We start from the raw sequence: 12,090 nt of genomic DNA, 5'->3' as shown, positions 1-12,090 counted from the left end.
ACTTGTTATAATCTCTGCAGTATGTATTAATTTATGTGTACCGAGAGAACTCGTTGGGCATAGAGAAGCAGGCTGTTAACTAATATGTATCCAGTAATTGTACATCTATCATTTTCTGCCTCATTCATCCTTCTTTTTTTGGTAAAATTTCAATATTCACGAAAATTTTGCAGAGAAGAATTTAATACTGTCATTATAGCACAATCCAGAGAATGAAGCCGCCGAGTCGCGCCGCCGATTTTAGCCGCCGCCGACCAGTTTCTTCCAGCCGAAGCCGCCGCCGAATATATCGACTCATCTCGACTCATAATTAGCCGCCAAGTAATCAAAAATATTGATTTAAATCAGAAAAATTTATTAATAATTGTTGTATTTTTTGTTAAAATTCAACCCAAAATCCATCAGTATCATGTTTCTATAATAGCTTTGCAACCATTTAGCTCAGAAAATGTAAATGAAATGAAAATTTGATTGCAAGTTTGGTTGTACAACTAATCTCATTACCATTCGGATTACCTCAAATCGATTTTATAATGGATAATTGTCCGCCGCCGAATAGACGAATTTATATCGGCTTAGCCATCAAGCCGCCGCCGCCGGAGGCAAAAAATTAGTGTCAGCCGCCGCCGGCAAAAATGGGTCGGCTTCATTCTCTGGCACAATCATTCTCCCTGTGTGAACAGTCCATATATTTCAATTTCTCAATATCTTTTCATAGCATTCAGCTTTTTATTTAGTTAAACGCTGTGATTAGCTCACACCATCACATACAACTCTGCAACAGCTGTTTAGCTCAGCCAAACAGATGTTCAAACAAAATGCACGATGAAAACAATACAAATAAATTAAATGGGCATTTCATGAATGGAAACGAGAAGATAGCGAAAATATACGTATGTAAAGAAAACACAATTTTCATTTCTCTATACATCAAATATTATATAAAAGGTAAAATAACAAAAACACAGTGACCAAAGGTTAACTCTGAAGCGGGTAAATACAAAAAATGCTTAGATATTTGAATTGTATATGAAATTTCATATTTTTTCAGATTTGCCAGAAAAATGAATGGTATAGTAGAACAACATAATGGCGTCCCAGGTCCATCAAATCGTATGGCAGAGCCATTGCCTATACAACGCCTGGAGGCGGCATTGGATATGCGTCCATTTATGCAGCATGCCCGTGAGGTATTGTCCAAGCCCTTAACTAGCCCAGAAGAGACAGAAGCTGATGACTCTTTGGTTGAGGAATCGTATGATGAAGAAAGTGGGGTGCCGACAGCCACACGAAAAAAGAAATCAAGGAAATTGGGAACCAAAGCAGGTATGGACATGGAACAAGAAGAAATTTTGGGGTATATGAGTTATAGAGGCAAAGTCTCCTTAAAGGGGACAACTGAAATGCTCCCATGTGGGTATACTTTGTATATAGAAATGCTCATATTAAGTCATAAGGTCCCATAAAATTGTATCCCATAGTATGATCATCAAAAATTCTATCCATCATTCCAGAACGCCAAGCAATCAAGGCCCAGTTATACAACTTCAGTGAATTAACAGCCGACCGGGAATGGCTATACGATGTCATTATGAGTGATACCGATACTGAAACGGAAATCAGTGATGAAGATGAATATGTCCAAGACATGTTAAGGGCACATGTGAGGCAACAAAAGCTACGAGAAAATTTCTATAAAAAACCAACTGTAAGTTTTCCCGACGATAAATGGGGGATGTGAAATTTCTAAAATTCCCTTCTTATTACAGAATACCCAGTATGCTTATTATGGGGCTGGTCTTTTATCGAATCATGATATGTTCACGGAACATCAACAATCCATAGTGGGAGAACGTAAACGTAAGAGACGTACCAAGAAAGAGAAACCTCTAAAGATAATGGCCCTTCCTAAACTTCCTAAAATGGCGAAAATAAGAAAACCCAGAAAAATTAAACACAAACTTTTCAATGATCCAACTCAAGGAGTTGTGGCAGGATGTTCTGAGAAACCTCAATATTCACAAGCTAGCTCATCTACAGCTCAAAATGAGGATGAAGAGGATATCGATGTTCAATCGGATGCTGAAAGTTCATTTGCTTTTGATTCGCGTGATATATCGGGACTATCATCGCTCACACCCTATTCAGGTAGGGGAAGACGTCGCAAGAGTCAACAGGGTTTGCCTAGATCACCAGAAGCTTTGGCGGCTCGCCGTAAACGAGTATGGCAACTAATGGCCAAGAAAGAAATTGGTAGACATCAAAGGGCCAGGAGCAATAACCATAAGGAAATGCTACAAAACTGCAAACGTGCCGCCACCATGTGCATGAAGGTGGTCCGCCAAAAAGCCATGCACTCGCAGAAGGTAATGAAAGAGACAGTGTGGCGGGCAAAACGTCTCACACGAGAAATGCTACTCTATTGGAAACGTTATGAGCGTGTGGAACGAGACAATCGTCGCCGTATGGAAAAGGAAGCTGAAGAGCAACGTAAAATGGATGTGGAATTGATTGAAGTGAAACGTCAACAACGCAAACTAAATTTCCTTATAACACAAACTGAATTGTATGCCCATTTTATGTCTCGTAAATTGGGTCAAGGCTCCGAGGAGGAGCAATTGCGTATACTCAATCAATTGGACGAGGAAGCCAATCCCCGTTTGGCAGCCTATGATGATTATAATGCAGAGGAAATGAAACAATTGGCTCAGCAACAAGCTCAACAGGCCTTGGCCAATGATCTCAATAAAACCAAGCAATTTGATGTTAGTGCGAAAAAGGAACCTCACAGTGATTACATCAAGGAAGAGGATAAACCACAATCATTGCTAACCGAAAAGACCCAGGCAGATTTGCCGCAACCTTCAATATTCAGGGGTTCATTGAAAGCCTATCAAATAAAGGGTAAGAGGAACACCAAAACCAGTATCCGACTACTGGGTCTAAGTAATGACATATTCTTATTTTCTCATAGGAATGACTTGGTTGGCCAATATTTATGATCAAGGCATTAGTGGTATATTGGCCGATGAAATGGGTTTAGGAAAAACCGTACAATCCATAGCATTTCTTTGTCACATTGCCGAACACTATGGTGTATGGGGACCTTTTTTGGTTATCTCTCCTGCCTCCACATTACATAATTGGCAACAAGAAATGGAACGTTTTGCTCCTGATTTCAATGTGGTACCCTATTGGGGTTCCCCCAATGAAAGGAAAATTCTTCGACAATTTTGGGAACAAAAAGATTTGCACAAAAAAGAGGCCAGTTTTCATGTGGTCATTACCTCATATCAACTCATCGTCTCCGATTATAAATATTTCAATCGTATCAAATGGCAATATATGGTTCTAGACGAGGCCCAAGCCATCAAAAGTGCTTCGTCCATGCGTTGGAAACTTTTGCTCGGTTTCAATTGTCGCAATCGTCTCCTGCTTAGTGGTACACCCATACAAAATAGTATGGCTGAATTATGGGCCCTGCTACATTTTATTATGCCCACTTTGTTTGATTCCCATGATGAATTCAATGAATGGTTCTCCAAGGATATTGAATCACATGCTGAAAATAAGACTGGTATCGATGAGAAACAAATCTCTAGATTACACATGATATTGAAACCATTTATGTTGCGACGTATCAAAAAAGATGTTGAGAATGAACTCTCGGATAAAATTGAAATTATGGTCTATTGCCCTTTAACCATACGCCAGAAATTATTGTATATGGCTTTGAAACAGAAAATTCGCATTGAAGATCTATTGAATTTGACTCGAGGTGGTGGTGGTTCCACCTCAGATGGTAGCCATCATATTGATCGTAATTTTACTTCGAACTTAATGAATTTGGTTATGCAATTTCGTAAAGTTTGTAATCATCCTGAGTTATTTGAGAGGCGTGATGCTAAAAGCCCTTTTGCCATGAAATGTCAAGAGTATGTTTTGCCACGTTTGGTGTTCGATGATGGTTTACTGTATAGAGCGGTGCCAAGTCAAAGACATTTATTATATAATCGGTAAGTAGAGGAGAACTAAACAAATCATGGAATTAACTAACTATAAGACTAAGTACAACAGGGCTGTACAAGGTAACTACGGGCGTTTTTACCCCACAGTCCGGGGAAACTCATTATTGGGAGGATTATTACACATTTGTTATTTTCATTAGGCTTTTTATTCAAATTTATTAACGGACACCTCATATGAGAGATCGTTTTATAACCTCCTCTATAGAATGGCGGTATACTAACTTCATCGTTTCGTTTGTATTACATATTGATCTCAGTACCCATAAAGTTTATATATTCTTGGTCGTGGTGAAACTCTGTCAATCTACACATTTCGGTCCCATTTAACTTCTGGAATCTCTTGGAATTAAAAATTTCATCTGATCCGCTTGAAATTTGGTCTGTGATGTCAATATAAGCCTTCTAACATCTATACACAAACCGTTCCTCAAATTTGGCTTTTGGACACAGTTGTCACAGTTGATAGAATTCTACCAAAAATGGTAGATTTTTAGTGTATGGTAGAATTCTTGATGTTTTGGTAGATTTTGCAAAGCATTCCTCTTCAACTAAGTTGTACTTTAATTTTCTATAGAAGAAGTTTGATAAAACTTTCTATAGAAATAAAATTTTGACAAAATTTTCTATAGAAATAAAATTTTGACAAAATTTTCCATAGAAATAAAATTTTGCAAAAATTTTCTATAGAAATAAAATTTTGACAAAATTTTCCATAGAAATAAAATTTTGACAAAATTTTCTATAAAAAAAATTTTGACAAAATTTTCTATAAAAAAATTTTGACAAAAATTTTTATAGACATAAAACTTAGACAAAATTTTTTATAGAAATAAAATTTTGACAAATTTTTCTATAGAAATACAATTTAGACAAAATTTTCGATAGAAATAAAATGTTGACAAAATTGTCTATAGAAATAAAATTTTGACAAAAATGTCTATGGAAATAAAATTTTGCAAAAATTACCTATAGAAATAAATTTTTGACAAAATTTTCTATAGAAATAGAATTTTGACAAAATTTTTTATAGAAATAAAATTTTGACAAAATTTTTTATAGAAATAAAATTTTGACAAAATTTTCTATAGAAATAAAATGTTGACCAATTTGTCTATAGAAATAAAATTTTGCAAAATATTTCTATAGAAACAAATTTTGACAAAATTTTCTATAAAAAAATTTTTGACAAAATTTTCTATAGAAATAAACTTTTGACAAAATTTTCTATAGAAATAAAATTTTGACAAAATTTTCTGAAGAAATAAAATTTTGACTAAATTTTCTGTAGAAATAAAATTTTGACTAAATTTTCTATAGAAATAAAATTTTGACTAAATTTTCTATAGAAAAAAAAATTTGACAAATTTTTCTATAGAAATAAAATTTTGACAAAATATTTCTATAGAAATCAAATTTTGACAAAATTGTCTATATAAATAAAATTTTGCAAAAATTTTCTATAGAAATAAAATGATGACACAAATTTCTATAAAAATAAAATTTTGACAAAATTTTCTAAAGAAATAAAATTTTGACAAAATTTTCTATAGAAATAAAATTTTTCAAAAATTGTCTATAGAAATAAAATTTTGCAAAAATTTTCTTTGGAAATAAAATTTTGCCAAAATCTTTTATAGAAATAAAATTTTGACAAAATTTTCTTTAGAAATAAAATTTTGACAAAATTTTCTATAGAAATAAAATTTAGACAAAATTTTCTATAGAAATAAAATGATGACACAAATTTCTATAGAAATAAAATTTTGACAAAATTTTCTATAGAAATAAAATTTTGCAAAAATTTCTATAGAAATAAAATTTTGACAAAATTTTCTATAGAAATAACATTTTGCAAAAATTTTCGATAGAAATAAAATTTTGCAAAAATTTTCTATAGAAATAAAATTTTGACAAAATTTTCTATAGAAATAAAATTGTGACAAAATATTCTATAGAAATAAAATTTTGACAAAATTTTCTATAAAAAATTTTTTTTGACAAAATTTTCTATAGAAATAAACTTTTGACAAAATTTTCTATAGAAATAAAATGTTGGCAAAATTTTCTATAGAAATAAAATTTTGACAAAATTTTCGATAGAAATAAAATTTTGAAAAAAATTTCTATAGAAATAAAATTTTGACAAAATTTTCTATAGAAATGAAATTTTGACAAAATTTTCTATAGAAATAAAATTTTGAAAAATATTTCTATAGAAATAAAATTTTGACAAAATATTTCTATAGAAATAAAATTTTGCAAAAATTTTCTATAGAAATAAAATTTTGCAAAAATTTTCTATGGAAATAAAATTTTGCAAAAATTTTCTATGGAAATAAAATTTTGCAAAAATTTTCTATAGAAAATTGTGACAACATTTTCTATAGAAATAAAATTTTGACAAAATTATCTATAGAAATAACACTTTGACAAAATTTTCTTTAGAAATAAAATTTTGACAAAATTTTCTAAAGAAATAAAATTTTCACAAATTTTTCTATAGAAATAAAATTTTGCAAAAATTTCCTATAGAAATAAAATTTTGACAAAATTTTCTATACAAATAAAATTTTGACAAAATTTTCTATAGAAATAAAATTTTAACAAAATTTTCTATAGAAATAGAATTTTGACAAAATTTTCTATAGAAATAAAAATTTGACAAAATTTTCTATAGAAATAAAATTTTGACAAAATTTTCTATAGAAATAGAATTTTGACAAAATTTTCTATAGAAATAAAAATTTAACAAAATGTTCTATAGAAATAAAATTTTGCAAAAATTTTCTACAGAAATAAAATTTTGCAAAAATTTCCTATAGAAATAAAATTTTGACAAAATTTTCTATAGAAAAAAAATTTTGACAAAATTTTCTATAGAAATAAAATTTTGACAAAATTTTCTAAAGAAATAAAATTTTGCAAAAATTATCTATAGAAATAAAATTTTGACAAAATCTTTTATAGAAATAAAATTTCACAAAATATTTTATAGAAATAAAATTTGACAAAATTTTCTATAGAAATAAAATTTTGACAAAATTTTCTATAGAAATAAAATTTTGACAAAATTTTCTATAGAAATAAAATCTCCTGATTTGACTTTTTTAACTTATAGGCACCGTTATTTTTATCTGATTTACCTGAAATTCAATATCTAGAAGTAGAGTCTCTTGGCTGATGACAGAAATTAAAAACCGAATTTTAAAAATGCTACAAAATCAATTAATCGCCAATTATCTTTCTCTCTTTCAGATTTTCTATATTCAAATCGGATTACTCACATCATTCCCTATTTAAAGAACCCGCGAAAAAGAAACCGCAAATAAAATCAACTGAAAATTATTCTCGCTATATTGATTTGAATGTCAATAATGAGAATTGTTTTAGTTTCTCAAGACTCTGTGATCTCTCGCCCAAAGACCTAGAAGATACAACCATAAATGGTTTAATCACATTTTTCCAACATTATCGAAGAAAACTAGAATTATATCAATTGTTGGCTTATCGCAAGCAATGGTGGTCGGAGCATTATAAACCCAAAAGATTTCAATTATTGGAACCAACATTAGAAAATCCTTTGAATAGAGATTATCTTTTTGAGAAAAGCGTTCTAAGGAAATTTTTATTTACAGGATTGGTAAGAAATTTTATTAAAATACAAAATATTTGTATAATAATTATTATTATTTGTAATTTTCCAGACATCTAATGAGAGTTCTATTTATGCCTTTGGCGATTATAAAACTTGTAATATGCAAGAGACCATTGAACATCGTGTCATACGCAGTAAATATAAACAAAATATCGATGAAGCTGAAATTAAAAATGAAATGCTTGATGAAGCTGAATCGGAATTAATAATGACTACTGCTGGTGCAACAGCGGCCAATACTAAAAAACTATCCAAGGAACCTTTAAGACTGTTACCCGAATTTGAGCATAAACATCGTTTGCCTCAATTCTATCAATGTGAACCGCTTGATATGCCTCGTTTCTTATATGGACTTAATCATAAAGTTAATACCTATAATCGACAATTATAGTAAGTTCATCATATAAATATATTATATATTAAAAAATCATTTATAATATCTATTTTTTTAGTTGTGAAAGTCGTGCAGCTGCCTGGTCTCATATACGTTATTTACACTGTGAAAATCGTGAAGGTTTGGAATTGGTTAATTCCAGTGTGGAGTTATCTACTCCGCAATATGGATGGTCTTCAATACTTATACCAGATAAAGAGACTTTAATATCCGATGCTGGTAAATTGGCAGTTTTGGATAGTTTATTGACCCGTCTCAAGAAGGAGGGTCATCGTGTGCTGATCTATTCTCAAATGACCAAAATGATTGATCTATTGGAAGTAAGTAGAAATTGTTTGTATTTTTCATAATAGAAATCTATTTTTTTCGTAACTATATAACAGGAATATATGTGGCATAGAAAACATCGCTACATGCGTTTAGATGGTTCAAGTAAAATATCTGCCCGTCGTGATATGGTAGCTGATTTCCAATCTCGCCAAGATATTTTTGTATTTTTGCTCTCAACAAGAGCTGGTGGTTTGGGTATAAATTTAACAGCTGCTGATACGGTAAGTACACAAATTTTTTAATTACTTTCCAAAAAAACTACGATTTGTCTTATTATTATAATTGTTACAATTACATGTTACAATTTTGGAATTCAGCTCAATTTCTAAAAAAAAATTAATTGTTTTTGTTGAAACCTATATCAATTCCCCTGCTTTGAATTTATTTATTTAAGCCTATGGCTTACAATCCTTATAGACTAGAATTAAAAAACAAAAAAAATGAAATATTAAATAATAACATTTATGTAGGGAAAGAAATTTTTTGCTAAATTTTATTTCTATAGAAAATTTCTGGAAAATTTTATTTCAATAGAAAATTTTTGCCAAATTTTATTTTTATAGAAAATGTTTGCCTAATTTTATTTCTATAGAAAATTCTTGCAAAAGTTTATTTCTCTAGAAAATTTTTGCCAAATTTTATTTCTAAGAAAATTTTTGCAAAATTTTATTTCTATAGAAAATTTTGACAAAATGTTATTTCTATAGAAAATTTTGACAAAATTTTATTTCTATAGATTTTTTTTGCAAAATTTTATTTCTATAGAATTTTTTTGTAAAATTTTATTTCTATAGAAAATTTTCTCAAAATTTTATTTCTATAGAAATTTTTCTCAAAATTTTATTTGTATAGAAAATTTTCTCAAAATTTTATTTCTATAGAAAATTTTCTCAAAATTTTATTTCTATAGAAAATTTTTCAAAACTGTATTTCTATAGAAAATTTTGTCAAAACTGTATTTCTATAGAAAATTTTGTCAAAATTTTATTTCTATAGAAAATTTTGTCAAAATTTTATTTCTATCGAAAATTTTGCCAAAATTTTATTTCTTTAGAAAATTTTGTCAAAATTTTATTTCTATAGAAAATTTTGACAAAGTTTTATTTCTATAGAAAATTTTGACAAAGTTTTATTTCAATAGAAAATTTTGTCAAAATTTTATTTCTATAGAAAATTTTGTCAAAATTTTATTTCTCTAGAAAATTTTATCAAAATTTTATTTCTCTAGAAAATTTTGTCAAAATTTTATTTCTATAGAAAATTTTGTCAAAATTTTATTTCTATAGAAAATTTTGTCAAAATTTTAATTCTATAGAATTTTTTTGCAAAATTTTATTTCTATAGAATTTTTTTGTAAAATTTTATTTCTATAGAAAATTTTGTCAAAATTTTATTTCTATAGAAAATTTTGTCAAAATTTTATTTCTATAGAATATTTTGTCAAAATTTTATTTCTATAGAAAATTTTGTCAATATTTTATTTCTATAGAAAATTTTATCAAAATTTTATTTCTATAGAAAATTTTGTCAATATTTTATTTCTATAGAAAATTTTGTCAAAATTTTATTTCTATAGAAAATTTCGTCAAAATTTTATTTCTATAGAAGATTTTGTCAAAATTTTATTTCTATAGAAAATGTTGTCAAAATTTTATTTCCATAGAAAATTTTGTCAAAATTTTATTTCTATAGAAAATTTTGTCAAAATTTTATTTCTATAGAAAATTTTGTCAAAATTTTATTTCTATAGAAAATTTTGTCAAAATTTTATTTCTATAGAAAATGTTGTCAAAATTTTATTTCCATAGAAAATTTTGTCAAAATTTTATTTCTATAGAAAATTTTGTCAAAATTTTATTTCTATAGAAAATTTTGTCAAACTTTTATTTCTATAGAAAATTTTGTCAAAATTTTATTTCTATAGAAAATTTTGTCAAAATTTTATTTCTATAGAATATTTTGTCAAAATTTTATTTCTATAGAAAATTTTGTCAAAATTTTATTTCTATAGAATTTTTTTGTAAAATTTTATTTCTATAGATTTTTTTTTGCAAAATTTTATTTCTATAGAATTTTTTTGTAAAATTTTATTTCTATAGAAAATTTTGTCAAAATTTTATTTCTATAGAAAATTTTGTCAAAATTTTATTTCTATAGAGAATTTTGTCAAAATTTTATTTCTATAGAAAATTTTGTCAAAATTTTATTTCTATAGATAATTTTGTCAAAATTTTATTTCTATAGAAAATTTTGTCAAAATTTTATTTCTATAGAAAATTTTGTCAAAATTTTATTTCTATAGAAAATTTTGTCAAAATTTTATTTCTATAGAAAATTTTGTCAAAATTTTATTTCTATAGAAAATTTTGTCAAAATTTTATTTCTATAGAAAATTTTGTCAAAATTTTATTTCTATAGAAAATTTTGTCAAAATTTTATTTCTATAGAAAATTTTGTCAAAACTGTATTTCTATAGAAAATTTTGTCGAAACTGCATTTCTATGGAAAATTTTGTCAAAACTGTATTTTTATTGAAAATTTTGTCAAAACTGCATTTCTATAGAAATTTTTGTCAATTTTTTTATATAGAAAATTTCTTTATTCTATGAGTATAAAATTTTTGTACATTGGCAGCAATAATGGATGTCTAATGGTTCAACGTAAGGTGTATATAGTGTTTGTATCAAAACGTTTAGTCAATATCTCCACGGTTATCTCCCGATTCATTAGCGAAATGAGTGTGGTCAAGCATTATACGGAAATTCGCTCTGACCAATTTCTGCATCTTCTTGTCGAAAAAATCTCATTTGTAAATATGAATAATAACGTAGAGGCCCTTTGATCACTTTTGGTAATTTTTTGTCATTGCTTGTTGACAGTAAAGTTTGGAATCCAATAGGTCGACAAAGCTGGAACAGATCGCATTCGATGATTCTTTTATAGTTCCAGCAAATATTCAGCATTACAATTCCAGGCATCATACCTGACTTGACGGCCATTTGCTGAGTTTCACCACTCTTGCTCCATGATCCTTTATTTTCATATCCAACACAATATCGCAATATCGCCAAAAACTACCAATAGAACTTCAATCTCTACAGTATTTAATCCTGAAACGGAAAAAGAACACAACATCAACAAATACTTACAATTTTGTGGTTATTTTGTTATGGGATTTTATTCTTTCACCGTCTGGGCAACACAAACAACACAACTTTAGATTATAGAACCATAAAGAAGAAGGTTTCAATACCCATTTTAACTAAAACCCATGATTTTATTAACCAATGAAAATGCTAGGTTGCTTCTTTGCGTTATATTGGTGGCATTTATTTGCCATCATCACACACACTCAGCCATTGATTTATAGACTGTGAGGATGACAAAGAAATTTCACATGTTTGCATTTTGTTTTAACATTGAAAAACTTTTATGGGAATATTTGAGAAAATTCTTTCTCTTGCGCGTCCTTTACTGTGGCCATAGTACATTAAAAAAAAACTTGGCAATCTGTGTAAATTGTTAAAAAAAATATTGGAAACATTTTCTGTGGAAGCATTGAAAAAAAAATTCCAAATGAAGATTTGTGTGAGAACTCAACATAAAATGTTGTGGCATAACAAATTTATGGGAATTCTTTCGTTAACGATCCCAAGACAGGTATATGGAAGAAACAATATTTT

The 12,090-nt window shown here is 28.0% G+C and overlaps 1 protein-coding gene across 2 annotated transcripts in view; it reads left to right on the top strand.

Annotated features, from left to right (window-relative positions):
• Positions 1–812: 812 nt before the first annotated feature.
• Ino80 (chromatin-remodeling ATPase INO80) overlaps positions 813–12,090 on the top strand; it is a 177,895-nt gene continuing 166,617 nt past the window's right edge. Inside the window, exons 1-9 of one of the 2 annotated variants that reach the window (XM_075289601.1) lie at positions 813–948; positions 1,052–1,326; positions 1,515–1,708; positions 1,770–2,904; positions 2,975–4,016; positions 7,284–7,668; positions 7,733–8,073; positions 8,136–8,397; positions 8,461–8,628. In XM_075289601.1, the coding sequence (XP_075145716.1) occupies positions 1,065–1,326; positions 1,515–1,708; positions 1,770–2,904; positions 2,975–4,016; positions 7,284–7,668; positions 7,733–8,073; positions 8,136–8,397; positions 8,461–8,628 (3,789 nt within the window). In that variant the 5' untranslated portion in view covers positions 813–948; positions 1,052–1,064. Of the gene's footprint in view, positions 994–1,051; positions 1,327–1,514; positions 1,709–1,769; positions 2,905–2,974; positions 4,017–7,283; positions 7,669–7,732; positions 8,074–8,135; positions 8,398–8,460; positions 8,629–12,090 lie in introns of both variants that reach the window. The other variant, XM_075289600.1, reaches the window with a different exon arrangement.

This window comes from Haematobia irritans, chromosome 1 (genome assembly GCF_050003625.1).
Source record: "Haematobia irritans isolate KBUSLIRL chromosome 1, ASM5000362v1, whole genome shotgun sequence".
Classification (NCBI taxonomy): domain Eukaryota; kingdom Metazoa; phylum Arthropoda; class Insecta; order Diptera; family Muscidae; genus Haematobia; species Haematobia irritans.
The sequence above is the reverse complement of the archived record's forward strand: the minus strand, read 5'-3'. Positions and strand labels throughout refer to the sequence as shown.